The sequence below is a fragment of the Dermacentor variabilis genome, chromosome 11 (genome assembly GCF_050947875.1).
Source record: "Dermacentor variabilis isolate Ectoservices chromosome 11, ASM5094787v1, whole genome shotgun sequence".
Taxonomy (NCBI): Eukaryota; Metazoa; Arthropoda; class Arachnida; order Ixodida; family Ixodidae; genus Dermacentor; species Dermacentor variabilis.
The window spans coordinates 28,281,051-28,298,084 of NC_134578.1; the positions used below are offsets into that span (position 1 = coordinate 28,281,051).

Sequence of the window (17,034 nt, forward strand, 5' to 3'; positions counted from 1 at the left end):
AGAAAAAAAAATCAGTGCGCGTTGCGGTCACGCGAGCGCATTCCGCTGTAGATAATGCAGGGAAAGACTATGCACACACAAGTACACGAGCGCGAACAAAGCGCAAACAAGGACGAGCGCCGAACCTGTGTATGCGATATGCAAACCAGTCGCAGCCAGACTACCTGAAGCGTGCCCGATATTAAGAGCGTGCAGGCCGTCAGGGCAAAACAAATACGCTTTCCGCCGCCAGCAACAATCGCAGAGGGTGTCGACCGCGGTGCCAGATATACAGGGTGACCACACGAAATCTCCCCGATTTCGATATGAAATATAAAAAAAAGGAAAACTATGATACATAGAAACCTGCGGTTTGTAGCATTGCGTAAAGCAATTCAAAAAAGTTAGTTTTTTGTGGATTTTCTTTTGTAACCTCTTGTTTTGTTTCAGGCGCTTAATAAATACCAGAAATGACAACACCTCAAGAGAGAGCCCAGTGTGTGGTGTGGTATGCGGAAACGAAGTCGCCCATTCGTGCCCGACGAAGTATTCCACGTGAGTTTCTACAGAAACCACCAGATTGTTTGAGTGACGACAAAACCTTCCGAGTTGCTTCACACGACGCCAGAAACCGCACATTTCTGTGCACCTCAAGTTTCATTTTCTTTTTTTTAATTTCGTTTTGAAATTGGGGAGGTTTTATGAGCACACCCCGTATATCTCACACCGCAGTCCAGGCTGACGCCAACGAAACGCATCGCCAAACAATCGAGCGGCAGATCCCATTTATTACGCGATGGCCGATGGAAAAAAATCAAGGCCCGGCGGCAGTTTTGCGTCGCGGTTCCTCTTCCGGTATAGCGAATGAAAAGCCCGGTTGAACTCCAGCCACGCGAATCGCGGCAAACAGAACGGGGTACGGGCCCGGCCGCAGCTGCAACCTTGGGCGCACGTACAACGCATGTACACCCCTTTCCAAAGCCCGCGTGTGTTTACATTCGCGTCGATCGCTGCGCGCCGCAAGCACTCTGCGGAGATCGAGCGTTTCAGCGTCCACATACACCGCCATACGAAGAAGCAGGCTGGCTTGCGCAACGCGAGAATGTTTAATTGGCCATTGTGAGCGTACGGGCACGTCGTGTAGTGCTTGAGTCGGTCACGGGACTACTGTACAGCCTCGAACGAGCCGTCGTCTTCGCTGACGTAAACAGAAAGACCGTCTCGGGTATGCAGGCTCTAACGTGAAGCAGTGACGAGAGTTCAAGGAATGAAGAAGTCAACCTAGAGGCCAAACTGCAACGAAACACGCGTAAGAACCGGACTAAATGCAAAATCAAGTTCGATGTAACTGCGGGTGCGTCACGAAACGACCGCAAAGGCGTTTTTTGACGCCGATGTAGGCGATCTTCTTGGAACGAGCTCGTAAGAAACAGCCACTCAGTCTGCTTAAGCTCATCCGGTTTTAATGTATCTACTGCTGTGGCTCATCACTACTTTATCCATAGCCTCAAAGATCAGGCAACGCAAGGCGCGCGCCGGCCAATCTCCGAGGCTGTGCTTCAATTAGCGACGTATACCTAAGCCTGTGACAGACCTGGCTCTATCGATCTTTTTCGTACTTTCTTTCCCACCAATAGTCGAAGCGTATCTTGTTTATCTCAACTGCTAACTAGTAAATGCTACTATGCAACGGCCTTGAACTCCATCGCTTCCAGAAAGAAGCACTGAAACTAAAACCGAAACTAGGAGAACACGCCGACAATACCGCTCGCCGGAAATGACGTAAAACCCGCAACGTTAATTGATCGCAGCTCACTGGTAAATGTAAACTTTCCGTAAATATTTGGGCTCGATTCTACATCACGTAACATGTAGCATCTACATTAACATACACATCGCATAACGACGACGTATTCACTATCTATACGTAGAAGCTCCGCGTTCACAGTTTTCCACAGTGCGTGTACACGGATCCGCATGATTTTCTTTTCGTGTAGCCGAACTCCGTCAGCCGTAAGAAAATTCCCGCTTCAGTGGAATGCGTCGTTGCACTTTGCAGACAAGTGGCCGTCGATCGTTTCTGGCGCGTTCCGCAGACCGAAGATCTCGCGTATAAAGGCGGCACTGAGATAGTCTTTAAACCCCGCCCCCTGAGATACAACACGGCTAGTCTCAAGGTGGAAACGTGCTTGGAAGACGAGTAATATTCTTAGCGTGCCCAGAATTCCGGCAAACCATCACCCGCGTTTGCCGGATGGGCGGAGGCGTAAACGTGGGCAGTGGAGCCGCCTGATGATCGAAGCAGAGCTCAACCCGAAAAACACACGGCTAATATTGCAAGTTCTACTTCGCTGCAGCCTGCTCGTGCTATTTTTTGACAGCGGCGTAATCGCGAACTTGACTAAAAAATTTCACCAGTAGCGGCGAAGAATATACTTGGCTCTGTGTCTGCCTGGTTCAGCTCTGCGCCACCAGCTGGCACCACCAATATAGCCTCTTACGTTTACGCCGGCGCTCATCCGGCAAATAGCCCGCGCTTGCCTGAATACCGAATGCATTAAAACTCTCTAATATGCCTCGCGCGGGTCCTTTTTATATGTATAAAACATTTAGTCAGTACAGACAAAGTGCGCTGAGGTTTTTGTACGCGATTACTGACGATCAGGAAAACGTGACACCGCAAAATACGGATGCCAAATATTCTCTGGTCAAGTAAAAAAAAAACACGGCAGGTGTTTTTTTTCCCTATGTACTCTTCACGGTGCACTTTTAAAAGCGTTCTAGCTGAGGCACACGAAAAAAAGTGCGGGTACACAGGTGAAGATAACATTAGTCAAGCGGGGCAAATGTTTAAATAAATAATAAACGAATAAGATACAAAGACATAAAGGGCGTCGGTGAATGTAAGTGGAAGTAGAAGGGACAGCTTCTATGGTGACTCTATGTAAAAAAAGAAAAAGAAAGGCCAGCAGTGTGTCCCCTATGTGTGTGCGCCACCTTTCGCGCTTCAAAAATAGTACTATTACAGGCACGGACCAACGGGCCCGATTCGCGAGCTTGCCTCGATGAATTCTGATCATGCTCTTCAAGATTAAACCAAAGCGTGTAAAAACCATCCCTTCACGTCTTACTGCTACCAATACAAGCAGAACAGGTTCGCTTATTACAAGCCATCCAGCGCTGAATTGCACTCGCCCCATCTCATTGCTAAAAGAAGAAAAAAAGGTATTTTTACCTTAGCAGTTTCAGTGCGTTGTGAATTTTATTCTCTTTGCCTAAACCTTCTTTCCTGTTCCACTTTGACGTACAAGGCGAACGTTACAATGTAGACCTGAATGCTCGAAGATTGCAGATATTTCACAAAGAATAACTCGACGCCAACTCAAGGGCACCCTTTGATGTCACGCGTACGTTATCTTCGAGTTGCGTAGTCAACCGACACAGTCCTTCGTCGTGCACGCGGTGAACACAGACAAAAGCAGCAGCTTCGCTTTTGTGTAAAACGCTTCGCAGCGGTGCCGTCAGTCGACAGGCAAACGCTGTGACGCGGGATTCCCGTTGCGACATTCTTTCCACCCTGTCAATGGCCTCGCGTTTGAGCGGGAACACGTGCTCTAGACGCCCGTCTCGTACGCACATTACGGTCCATTCTTAAACGGAAAACCGATCTAGTACTAAGGCAAATATAGCAGAAACACCTCCACATTATCCAGAGAAAAAAAATAGTGGCCCATAGGACGCCTTAGGCCACAGTTCGGCTGTAATCAGTAGTCAAATACCAATTCGGTGTTGCCATTAAAAATGGTCCATACCGTGAACACGGATATCGCACCCACATCTCCCTCGGGCGCGTGCCCATATACACTAATTATGCTATCGGCTGGCACAGACACGCAAGGACGCTATACAAGTTTAGAATTAAACACATATCGGTGCATGCATACGCCCGCAGCACCACGCACGGATACTACAAAGGCACACACCTAAAGACTTCAAACATGCACATACCTACGTGTACGTAAATGCGCAACGTTCCGAAGACATAAGCACGCGCGAGTGCACTTCCAAAAAGTGTAACGAATGCAGTATACGCGTATCGCATAAGCACATCATGCAGAATAGCTAATAGACAGTCCATCGCAATTCCCGACTGAAGAAGATGTGTTGCGTATTCAACGTCGCTGTACTAGGGCCCCACGGGCCTGCTATTCGCCAGCGCGAGTTTGGACCGACGCGACGCGAACCGCGCGAAGGTCCTACTGCTCCTAATGACCCTCTGAAGGACAGAGGTCGCGTTGTGTATCAAGGGGGATGCGCCCATGGTCGGATCGATTCATAGCTGAACGGACAGGGGCAATCCTTGAACTCAGTCGCCTTCCAGGGTGAGCAGGGTCATCATTGTTCGGAGTCGAAATATCCAAGCTGAACTATGTACAGCTGACTACGCTGCATGTAGATAGCCGATGTGTGTACACGCTTTTATACGGGCTGTTTATTTTTGTTAAAGGTCCAAAAATTTAAGAGGTCCGAAACAGGTGGTGTTTAAAAATTGCACAAAACTTTAAAAAGAAATGATCCCCTATATATAGTATGAGCCTTCTTGCGCAGCTGCTGCTAGCGACACTGATCCTGTCGGACTTATCGGGCAGCAGGTGCTTGTCACATAGCATTTTTCCATCATCACTATTATTCTTCCTCTACTTTTGTGTTCGGTCCTCTTCCCCTTTACCTTAATGTGGATTAGCAGACCAGAAATACAGGCTCCTCTGACACGCCTCTACGCACTTCCTCTCATCAAACTTATACCCGTGTCACACGGGCACATTTGGAAGGCCTTCCAGTCGACGGCCTTCGAAACGCCAGAACTCTATCGACTCAAAGGAGTTGTCGCACTGCTACACGGCACTTTTGAAAGGCCGTTGAGTGGTTCCGGCGTTTCTCGCCAAATTGTGTGGCGTTGCGTATCTTTATTTTCGTTTTCATGTCACAAAAAGTTAAACAGCATTAAAACCACTTAAAATCACTATAATTTCTTTTATGTTTGTTTATACATTAAAACAATTGTTTATACATTGCCTTACATATATGTTTAGTTTTTAAGTTGTTGAGTAGCGAAACTGCGGCAACGTTTGCGTCGCTGCACGTCGCTGTTGTCGAGAGTGTGTGTAGTTCGCGCATATCAAGTGGCAAAAATACTTTATGGAATAATTGATAACACTCATATATAGTATTTTTAGAGTATTTTGGTTTGATTTGTTCTTTCTAACCGTGAGTTGGAGCACGCTGTGAACGAGAGGGCATGTTCGCGCTGTTTCCGTTTCCGTCGCTCAAAGGCCATCGAGATTTCGATAGAGCTGTAAGGTGCTCCGTTGACTCGATAGACTATTGACTCGGCGGCCGTCGAAACCGCCCATGTAGCAGCTCGAACTTGACCTTTGAGTCAACTGACTATCGGTTGGAAGGCCTTCCAAAGGCCCGTGTGACACGGGTATTACTCTTCCCTATCTCTGACACCATTCTCGACAATTTGACGATAAACTAGAAGACCCCCCACGGTCACAAAAAAAAAATGCAGGGTGCGCACGCGATATTTCCAGTGAATCAATAAGCCGTAGTTCATCTTTAGTACGCCGTTACTTATTGAACTCTGTGCGGGACTTTCCTGCTACGCGTAGCAAATTTTTGTTTGACGGGGTGCAAGCGCCAGTGTACTTTGCGATCCACCAGACTCGGCAAACGCTTATTCAGCTGCCATTTTGTTTCTTTCTTTCTCCTCCCTTTTTTTCTACGCCTGTGGAGGGAGTTGGGGAAACGGGTCTTAGAAAGAAAGGGGCCTCTCTGTATCGACATCTCTCTCAATGGCCACGGGCGAAGTTTGAGAGAGAAAGAAGAGACGAAGCGAGCCGCGAGTATGCTATTCGACTGCAGCGCAAAACTGCCGAACTCACCTGCGTGCCCTTCTGGACGGCAGTGGTGGCGGCGACCACCCCGTCGCCGGTGGGCGTGATGGTGCCCTGGGTGTCCCCGTTGGCTGCCTCACGCTTGCTCTTGCGCCGCTTCACCTTGTCCTTGGGCGCCGGCGTGATGTCCGCCGAGCGCTGCTTGCCCATCTTCTGGCCCATGGCGACCGCCTATGGCTCGATCACGCCGTCAATTACTGCGCAAGCAGAGCGAGAGAAAGAGAGACAAAACGAAACTATGAGCAACCAATGAACATCAAAGCCGAAGAAGTCACTTGGTCATTCAAATTCTCGCACTGCGACACAGAACAGATGACAAAAAGAAAAGAATGAAAAACAAAAATACGAGAACCAGTTTAAGCAGTATGCTACAATCTTAGGGCGCTCGGCAACCACCCGTTGTTAGTCGGGACAACACTTCGTCTACAGACAGTTAGCGACCTTGAAAGAAGTTTTCACTGCACTGAAAGACTTCTCTATTACGTCGAACATGTGCTTAAGGACATTTTGTACCTTATGCACAGTGACTCGCGTTCATTGTTCGCCATTGTGTGTGGCGCAGGCGCGGGCTGCAGGAGGGACGTGGTGGGATATATAAGCAGCTGTGCTCCATGTAATCAACTCGGTTGGTAGTCAGCACATTGCCCCGAGTTCCCTTGCTTGTAGCTATCTGAAGTGGTGCTGATGAGGACGGATCGTTATAGCAACTTCCCCGAATTACAATGCGAACAAAGGGTGTTGCAGGCTAAAGCCAACGCTTAGACAAGAGATCTCCGTTAGGGTAACAATTGCAGTTCTAATTAGGATATCTAGTTTATGCAGACCTTTTCCTCCACCCCCAATGAAGGAAGAGATTAAGCGGGAGCGCAAAGTACGGTGAGGGAAGTCGAAACGTTCAAAAAGGAGGTGATGGGCGTTACGGCGTAGAATTGGTTGGGTCTTATGCGACCTTACTTCTGGTCAGAAAAGGGGGATCATCATGTCACCCACCTCGATTATTTCTTTTTTTCACAAGTAACTTGCTTGCTAATTCGTGTTCTTAGTATTTCGTCCTTTGTTGAATTTTAACTATATTGTCTACGTTTATTAACTGGTTATTCAAGAAGTCATCAATATCAGGCCTTTTCTTCTACCTCGACTTTCTACGGGAGGCGTATTAGTACGACTGCTTTCGTTGATCATTTGCACTTTCGATCTCTCAAAGTGGACACTTCTCGATACAATTCAGTTTGTTGTAATTTTTTTCTTTTATGTAACGTTTACATTGCTCGTTTTCAGTTGTACAAGGCCTTCCTCTTGTTAGTTTCCCGTTCTATGAAAAAAACGAAGCCCATCGGATTTAGAACGCCTGTTCATATGGGAAGATTATGTTCCGTTTTTGCCACAGCTACCCTCTTCGAAGAAAACTAACGTCAGAATGAAAACAGTGAGGCGAAAAAAATGAGCAAGCTCAATTGCGCAGAAATAGGCTGCGCGGCAAAACAAAGCGCACGGAGTGATCACGCAAAGCTATGCGTCAAAGGTGGTCATTCGACAGTTTTTGATACCACGCGAGCATAGGGGCGGATAGGTGGCGAAACGGGCAAGACCACTAGATTATGCGTCTTTAGCCCTGCCACTAAAGACGAAGTCACGTCTGAAAAAAATATTCGGAAAATAAAAGAGCAATCAAATATGCACACCGACTATGTCGGTGAGCAGCGTGGACTCCGAGACTCCTTAAATCACGCGCGCCGCGCGGTAGTCTCGGGAGACCTTGTACAGGCCGCGGAGCAGGCTTGCAAGATAGGTGCTGCCACCTCACGCAAGCGGTGGCAACTACGCTTCGACGCCGCAAAACTGCCTGGAACGCCTTATCCGTCTTACTGCCCGATACACCACATTGACTCACCAAGAAATAAACGAATGAATGAATGAATGAATGAATGAATGAATGAATGAATCGGCGGGTATTACCCAAGGTGGCTGTTTGGGAGAGCAGGCAGTGCATTTTTGGTGTAATGACAGCGCGGAACAGAAATGGACCTGCTTATATTCCAATTCCATCATTATCCCCATCCAGAAAAGGTCGAATTGGCTTGGTCCTCAAAAGGATAATGGCAGCAGATTTGAGATCATTTCTTATTTGGCGGACTTGGGAGGGATAATGGCGGATTTGGAATAGAGAGATATTGGAATATTTTAGGTTATCCCGGGCCTGATCTTACGTACGGCAGCCAACCATCCAACACTGCCCTGCGCATCTGAAAACGTTGCTGCGTATCGACAACAGCACACATTATTATTTATAATCACATTTAGCTTAGATCCATCATCATTATTTTCACCACCATCATCATCATCATTAGCAGAAACTTAGGAACAACAACCCGCTGTTCGAACCTGGTTTTACCAATGAGGCTCTTGAAAATGAAAGCACGTAAGGTTTAGCTGTCTGAGCAGAGTTGCCAATATTACATTGACTTCTTAGGGCAAATTTCGGCCAACAGGCTTTTTTTTTTCTCCCGCAAAGATATCGAAATATTAACTACAAGCTCACTGCCTTACACGCGTACGCGTAAGAGAAGGGGAGGGGGGAGCTGTGAATTTAAATGACACACAAGCTTAAATATAAATTGAGTTTTACTCGAGCGCTCCAAAAAAAAATTCTGGTAACTTGAATCACGCGTGCATAACAAAACCTTGTAGGTGACGAAAAAGCAATAAAACATTAAAATTCGGACTTACGGCACTTTTCCTACACGCACAAGAGCGGGCGTTATAGGTCGTAATTGCACACAGGGGATTCGTAGGTGTATTACAGGTACATCGGAGCCTTTGGAACTAAGTAGGTATGGATGGATGAATAGAGCTTATACACATCTTGAAAGCGCGACGGCGCCTGGCGCTACCAAGCTCGTCAGTTTCGCAAAGCTTGAATGCAGGCCGAAGGCGGTGTGCCACTCATCGCACATTCTCTTTTTTTTATTGTTTTATCCTTTTCTCTCTCTCACCTATCTCATCACCTTGCCCCTCGCCCCAATGCAGGGTAGCCAACCGGCCGGAGATAATCTCTGGTTTACCTCCCTGTCTTTCCTTTTCCTTTCTCTCTCTCTCTCTCATCGCGTACAGATGAGAAACCCTATAAAGGCTTCCCTACCGAACAATGCTGGTCAGTTTTGATGAGTCATTATGACCACAAGTAGCGCGACAGTCCGCGCCGTTATGTCTGCGCCAATCAGAGCACCGCTTTTCTTTCTTTTTGAAACAAACGCACAGGGGGCGGGAGTCGAAAGAAAGGTGGCGTTTAGCACCCAGGAACTGTTCAGTGGGACACCGTAGTGGAGGGTACGTGAATATAGAGTGTTAGTTTGTCCATAAACGTGCCGACCTTCATGTAGTACCGGAGGCGCTAACTGTAGCAACAGCGCTGGTATATGTATGGCGACGACATCCGGTAACGCTCTGTCCAACCGCAACACGGGAGACACGCTTTCGCGCTATATGACTGGTTTAGTCGAAGAAATAGAAAAAAAGAAGAGCTTGCGCGTTAACGGTTACGTCGCAGCCATTACTTTACACCGACAGCTAGGCAGAACATAGTTGGTTTCTGCAAGAATCGCTCTGTGTCAACTCCGATTAAACATCTGGCCACCAGATGGCACCGTCATTACGGCAGCTCATGTCCGCAATAGAGATTAGTAAGAGGCGATTGCAAGATTTGTGGAAGAAAAGTAGTAAAACGACAAACAACGGAGTCCTGGAAAAACAGAATTCACAATAGGAATTCAGAAAGTTTGGATATCGGAATTCATCGTCGATTTTTTTTATTTTTAAGATAGGTAGGACATTAGGCAATATAATAACAAGAGCTTGGTGGTGCAACCCTCCAAGCTCTTGTTCCGAGGAGGACGCTCATAGAGTTCCAAAGGGGAACTCTATGTGCGTCCATCCATCCATCCATTCATCCATCCATCCATTTTAGAGTATCGGTCGAGGGAAAACCGTATTCAATGCAAGCGTCGGTAATGGTACAATACAGAGATAGAGGTATTAAATACGAAAGATCGAGATCTGATAGGCAAACGCCTGCATAGCGAAAGATGTAGTTAAACGCGATTAAACCAAGCAGGCTACGTGACTTTGTTCCCGGCCCATTTCAAAGGGGACGGAAATAAACATCATCATCATCATCTCAAGTTTACAGGAGTCCTTTAACAAGCACCCGCAGCACAAACGGCGGAGTCACGCAACGCGCATGGCTGAGAGACTCGACATGCCTTCACCCCACTTTCCCACCTCGCTCGTATTTTTCTTTTTTCTTCTTCACTTTTTCAGCTTCATTCGCTGTTTGATTCTTCGCTGTACGCAGCTGCCGCACACGGAAATGAAGCAGACAGAGCACGGGGCGGTGACATGCTTACCCTGTTTTTTCCAGCTTTCCGGCATGCGCAACAGGCTGCTCGCTCGAGCCCCAAGACAGAAAGAAGTCCGCCCTCGCACACGCTCATTTCGCTATCACACAGCGTGGTTAGCCGAGGCAGCGAACGATGCATGAGGTTTTCCCCCAACTAGAGCATCTTGCAAACTTCTGCGGCTATATTTTGTGTAAAGATCCATATTCGTTGCGTGAGACTGGTCGTTGGCATAACGGTACTGGTTTATCTTGGGAAGGTAATGGCACGAAAGAAGACGACACGTAAGAGTAGACAACAGGACATGTGCAGCAATCAAGTGAATTGTTTTGCGGATAACGTGATGCAGACTAGCGTGCCTGGCATGCTGCGTCAACGATGTGGGCGATCGACAAGTCCGATAGAAAAAAAGGATAGAAGGCAGAAATTAGGTGCGCACTGAAAAATTAACCGCACACTGAAGAAATACGCGTGAGTAGTCGTTGTTAACCCACGTTGGTAAGGTTCATCTGGGTTTATTCTTCTTTCTGTGCATCTACTTCCTCTTTTAAACTGAGCTTGCTGCGCACGGTACATCAAATTGTGCGTAAAGAATGGCGGAAGTTTAGTCTGATGTCTTCCCTTGTACCATTTTTTCCAAGGTGAAGGCATTTACTTCCTATTCGCCAAGCTGAATGGCCGATTACGGCGGCGTTAGAGCCAATGACGATGAGCGAAAAGAATAGGAAATGAGGTTCCTATTCCTTTCGCGCCCCAGAATACTTCGAAATGAAATACAGCTGCACGCAGTGTGCAGGAAGCGTTCGCGTGACGTCACGCACGCCATACTGTCTAATCTTCAGATGCCAGAGGCGTTGCTGACAAACGGGTTGAGTTGACGCGCGCAGCTTTCTGCAGTGTTCGAGCTGCCCAAATGGAGGTTGCCGATTTCCGTATACGCGTATACAGCATTACTAAAGTATTATGAACTCCTCTAGCGCTAAAGAGGATGCCCGAATGATGTTTAGTGAGCATAATCCACTACAGGAAATCTTGTCATCCTGGCTCTTTCCCTCCTTCTTTCTTCCTTTGTCTTTCAACGTGCACATGAAGCACGTATCAGCTTTCTGCCGCGACAACGTCACGCCCCATGTGCCGACCAGACGCTGCATGCAACACTTCCCGGAATCGTTGGAGGAGCTATAGGTGATCCCTCGCCTCTTATAACGCGCTAAGGCGCAAACCCGCTTGAAGCGCGTTTCACATCGCACTTGCTCGGTCGAGCGCGAGCCCACAAGAACAGCTGCGGCTCACCACAGTTCAACCTCGCGATACATTTTGACGAGAAAATTACTGTACATGCGCGCATGATTCACACTACGCGGCGCTTCCCGTATGCGCGCCGCCATATGTATCGCCAGTCGTCTTCATACTCTTTCTCTTTTTTCTTGTTAGTGCGCATGCGCGATGTAGGGAGAAGAGGCTGGCGTTCGTACGCGAAACCAAACCCAGGAAGCGCGAGCAGACGCCGTTTCCTGCGGTCGGATTTCGTTCTCAACGCTTCCCGGCATGGAAAATAATAATAATATATAGAAGTAATACAGCAGTAAAAATAAGAAGCTGCTCACAAGTTGTGTCTTCGAAACTGGAGGCCTCACGCTTCGGCTTCGGCTCAAAGAAGCGTGCGCAGAAAGTACGAGGAGTGAAAGACTCGAGTCGTCGCGTTCCGATGGCCGCGAAAAAAAAATAAGAAAAAGAAGGAACTCGGGCATTTAATCCCTTCCTTACTCACGTTCGCTCACGCCTGGGAAAAAGAAGTATGAGTGAGTCTGCTCATGAGAGTGGGTATGACGTCCCATGCTCACGCTCAATGCTACAGCTGAGCGACTGTAAATGCGAAAGCACAAGAATCGCGTTTCATTTCGGTGCCTCCGTGATCGGCCTAAAGGGTCTAAAACGCGATAAAGAAGGTAGTTTAACCGAGCGTACACAATCGGCCCGTGGCGATCTTATCGACCTCCGCAATAGGTCGATGGAGACGAGGACGTCACTCTCGAGCGTTTTTGTCACCGCGATGGATAACGCGGCGGAGTCCTGTGGAGGGGGTGTTCATCGCGGAGAAAGGCTTGAGTGCGCGGGTGTATGTCGGGAGCTCCTTGAAAGCAGTTAAAATGAGCTTTACAATAGAGCCAGCCTTTTGCACCCTCTACGGTGGGACTCGTCACGGCAGTATGTCAAGGTGGGGTGTGCCAACTGAGGCGCGCACTGTTTCGAAGCCGCAGGGGCATGGGGTCGGAGCCCCTGCGCGGACGCCAGGACCCACGCGACATACAGTGGGTCCGCCCCCCTCCCCCCCTCTCCAAGAGACAGGATACGCGTGAGTCACCACTTGCGGGTGCCTCGCAGCCGCCCACCCTCACCCGTGATCGCGATTTCTGTCTGGCCGCGCGGTGGGAAGAGAATGAAGCACCGCTTCCGCGGCTGGGGATACGTACAGTGGCTTAGCGTGACAGCTCTCGCGGCGACACAGAGGGTTTCCGGCGTCGCTATGCGTGATTTCTGCGTCACAGGCAACGCCGAAACCTGCCACCACCGTAAGATCTCCCGTCCGATGTGTTTCCTTTTTTTTGAGAATTTTGGCCACGTCAGTATTTTTTTAATCGCCAAAGAAAGTTCTGGAAATCTGCGTGCGTACGCACGCACTCACATCCCAACACAAAAGTAAACACGCAAACGCGCACACCAACACCCACAAACACGCACACCAACACCCCCACAAATACGCACACCAGCATCCACAAACACGCACACCAACACCCAGAAACGCGCACACCAACACCCTCAAACGCGCACACCAACACTCAGAAACGCGCACACCAACACCCGCAAGCACGCACACCAACACCCACAAACACGCCAAGGAAGTATTAGACCTCCTCGGCCGGGACACATTGCCGCCTAAAATTGGGAGTCAAGCGAAAAAGGTCGGTCGTACTTCGAAGGAATGGCACGCATCCTCGGAACAAAATAATTAGCGGTCTTGAGCCCGCCCCGATATATTCGTCAGGGCACGTCTGTAATGCCCGAAAGGCAGTAATTCATTCCACTTGCTTCAAAGACGAGATATGTTCGGCAGGCGATGAGCCGCGGGGCAATTACTTCATCATCGCTGCGATTAACGGAAGGAAAATGTTACGTGAACATTCGAGCCTATGACGCCGCGGAGTTGACACCGCGGAGTCATTCAAGGTCAATGAATTGCGAACTCGCTTAAAAAAGTGACACCGGAGAACAATTTTTAATGAATTTCGATTGACAAGTTGCACTTTCCTGGAGTACCAGAAACGCCAGCATCGAAGTGAGTTCAGTCTAGGAGGTTTCGGATTCTTTATGTAATGGTTTACAAAGTGCGACACGCTTTCCATCTCTTTTATCCAGTACGTATACTTTCAACGCCTCCAAACGTTTCTCCGCAACATTTCGTATTTTAAGAATGCATCGCAAAGCCTGAAGTTTACAAAATTTCCCTCAAAACAAACAATTTTTTTTTTCTTTCTCCGTTATCTTTCAGCCACCCCAGAGATTTCCAACGATGGCTTGTCGAACGCTCCCGGTAACTAACAAAGTCCCTGTTACTGCCATTACTGAAACTTAAGCGGCGTCGCCGTCAGCAGAAATTGGCCAAATCTTCACAAAAACAGACGTGGCAGACCGCAGAACAATTGTTTAAAGGGGCATTCTCGTTTTCGTCCACCTTGGAAAACAAACACTTCGCCTCTGACGTGCAGCGCCATCAAGCGTCGAGGCGCCGCACTCGGCCCTAGTAGCGGCGTCGGATAACAGGGGGCGCGCCACTCTCAAGCACTTATTTCTCCATTGTTTATCACGCGCGAGAAGAGAAACGAAAAGAGGGAGAGAACAAGCAGGCAATCAGCTCGGTGGGTGGGAACGCCGAACGCTCCCCGCCATCACCCCGGAGTGCTTGCACGCGTTCCACGGAAACGGGATAGGAGGAGAGGAGCACAGGCGGTTAAGGACGATTTGTCGGTGAGCGACCCACTGTGATGAATCAGGCGAACAGTGACTCTTGCGTCTTCACCGCTGGAAGGCTTAGATTTCTCTTTCGCTCGCCGCCAGTCCCTGGTTGTTTTTGAATAACTCTGCCGCTTTTCCCCGAACGCTGTTGCTTGGGGGGCGTCGACTTCGACAGCCAAGCGCGGCATTCAAGCCAAATTGAAGATCCCCTTTCAGTAATATATGCGGTGTTCTTTTGACATATACTTCTGCATTCGCCGTTATTTTACTTATTCGTCTGTTTGTGTGGCATCATTCGCTCGAGAGCCCGATCAGTTGTCCATGCCAACTGACATGTATTCGATCAATTGCCTACGAAACCTCCGCACAAATATTTTTCTTCGTTCTCTTGCTCCCATTCGTTTACCACTGCACTTTCCGTGATGTTTTTTTTTTCCTTGTGGGCTACAGTTCGGCATTTACTTGCTCACTATTATGTTTTATGTGTGACATTTATGCTACTGGTAAAGGTCGCAGCATATTGTATTTAACAATACTCCTGGGTACGAGGTCCCGCTTGCAGTTTTCTTCCTGTTCCCTTCCGGTACAACAATGTTATGATGTGCTTTGATCTGACATGTTCTGTCAGTAGAATCGAGTGAAAGTTCTGTCAGTCTGCAAACATACACTGACACGCAAAAATCGCAAAAAAAGAAACGCACGCTACTGCTGGGCGTGGACAAATAAACACGAAGGGAAAAGGCCAAATCAGGGCAGCAAATTCGAAAGATTGTGCTTGAGGTCAAAGGCTCATTATTATGCCTGCTCGATTAAAAACTTCGACGCGTTATAGGTCACTATTCTGCATGGGAAAGCGAATGCCACTGTTGCATGAAAAAACTGAAAACTATTGCAGTTTGCGTTTGGGCGTGTGTTCACCTGTCATTTTCGTTCACGTTAATGCATGCCCCAAACAAATGAAAAAAGAAAAGCAAGATCGCATCTGACCACCACCGCACCTGTTGCATCGTCACGTCCCAGGTGAAGGGTTCATTCATAATGCACACAGAAAAGACAACATCAATAACTGCGAAGTAAACAAGAAGCTCGGCAAGGGGCCGCCAAGCGCGAGAACTGCATTGGGAGAAGCTCTCCCAGGGGGATGTACCGCATTCACTCGAAAATGATCCCGGCACCCGTTTTCTTCTTTTTTCTCCTTAATTTTCAACATCAATAAACAACGCTGGAATTATCGCCAAACTTGACAAATCGACCCGAGGAGTCAAGTTGGATTTTGCGGTGAGCGGACTGGACCTGTATAAGCGTCTGTTAAAAACGTATAGTAAACGTCAGCTCAAGCCGTATCATAATCGTTAACAAGTAGCCTAAAAACAGACTACTAGGAGATACTGTGCACCAAATGGCTGTCTGAAGAAAGGTCAGCAGTTGACCAAACAGTTCGTCGATTAATTGATGGAGCTTAACGTTCCAAAACAACAATGGTTATAAGGAGAAATAGCGTTTTAGAGGACTCCGGTTTATTTCTACCATCTGAACGATGTTCAACGCGCACCTTAGTCAAAGTACGCGAGTGTTCTTGCAGTGCCGGCTCCACTGAAACGCGGCGTCTGCAGTGGGTAATCGAAACGGAGACTTCAATCGTGCTAGGCAGCAAAAGCGCCGTAACCCCAGTGCCATCGCGGGCTGCAGCTCTACCGACAATTCATATCATCCGCGCATCGCATAAGAGAGGTGGGTTAGCCTGGAAAGTGCAGCATTTCAAGCGTACTCAGCGGAAGTAAGGCAACAAGTGGATCACGGAAAGATGGAAGAGATGCGGAAAATAATGAAATAATTTCGACACGCAGGACGAATGAGCATCTCGCATAGGAACGACCACTTTTATACGTCGTGCAATGACGTGAAGTATATGTGACTGTAGCTTGTGGAAAGTTAGATTGCTGTTGCCGAATAGAACAGTGAAGCCTCAATACCAATTACCTTTTTTGCAAGATGCGTGACTGAACCATACTTATGTACACGCGTAATCTTCGACGATAGGCTTTCCCTACCTTTCCCTAACACAAGTAGGGTTAGCAATTACAATCAGATTATTAAATATCACTACTTCAATGATGACATACTGATGCTGTGACGGATAACTGCGTACCTTCTGAAATGTTTTTCTCGTTTTCTAGCTTTGTGAATCAGTAAATGTGCGTACGCATTCGTTATTCACCATGTATACCTGCTGTTACATAGGTTCCACACTATCACTACCACTGCGGAGTCTGCGGCATTTAACCTCTCGTAAAACCCCGTTGGGCTTAGCGTCTCCAAGTTGAAACCTGCAGTTTCTGCTTCGTGCAGGAATACATTTCTTGAATGTTTACCTCCGCGTCAACTCGCATGAGAGCTTTTCTTTCTTCGATCCTTTTTGAGTTTCTTGTGTTGTCGTCGAAGAGGATCAAGGGCCGGCCAAGATTCGAATAAATACGGTAGTGTACACCGGGCACCACCGGCGCGTTGCAACGCTGACCCATCTCCGTCGTGATTCGAATTACGCGGTTGCAACGTGCTTTCTTCTTTGTTTTCTTTTTCCTTTTGTCTCTCGCTACAGCTGCTACGCCGTGCTGACCTATTCCACGGCCTGCGCGTATTTTAGCGCGTTTCTTCCTCGTTTCGCGCTTCGTGAAAGCATATATACG

The 17,034-nt window shown here is 48.0% G+C and overlaps 1 protein-coding gene across 2 annotated transcripts in view; it reads right to left on the reverse strand.

Moving 5' to 3' along the window:
- LOC142563808 (uncharacterized) overlaps nucleotides 1-17,034 on the reverse strand; it is a 144,728-nt gene that overhangs the window by 27,541 nt on the left and 100,153 nt on the right. For both annotated transcript variants that reach the window (XM_075674430.1, XM_075674431.1), the window contains exon 3: nucleotides 5,928-6,136. In XM_075674430.1, the coding sequence (XP_075530545.1) occupies nucleotides 5,928-6,101 (174 nt within the window). In that variant the 5' untranslated portion in view covers nucleotides 6,102-6,136. The remainder of the gene's footprint in view (nucleotides 1-5,927; nucleotides 6,137-17,034) is intronic.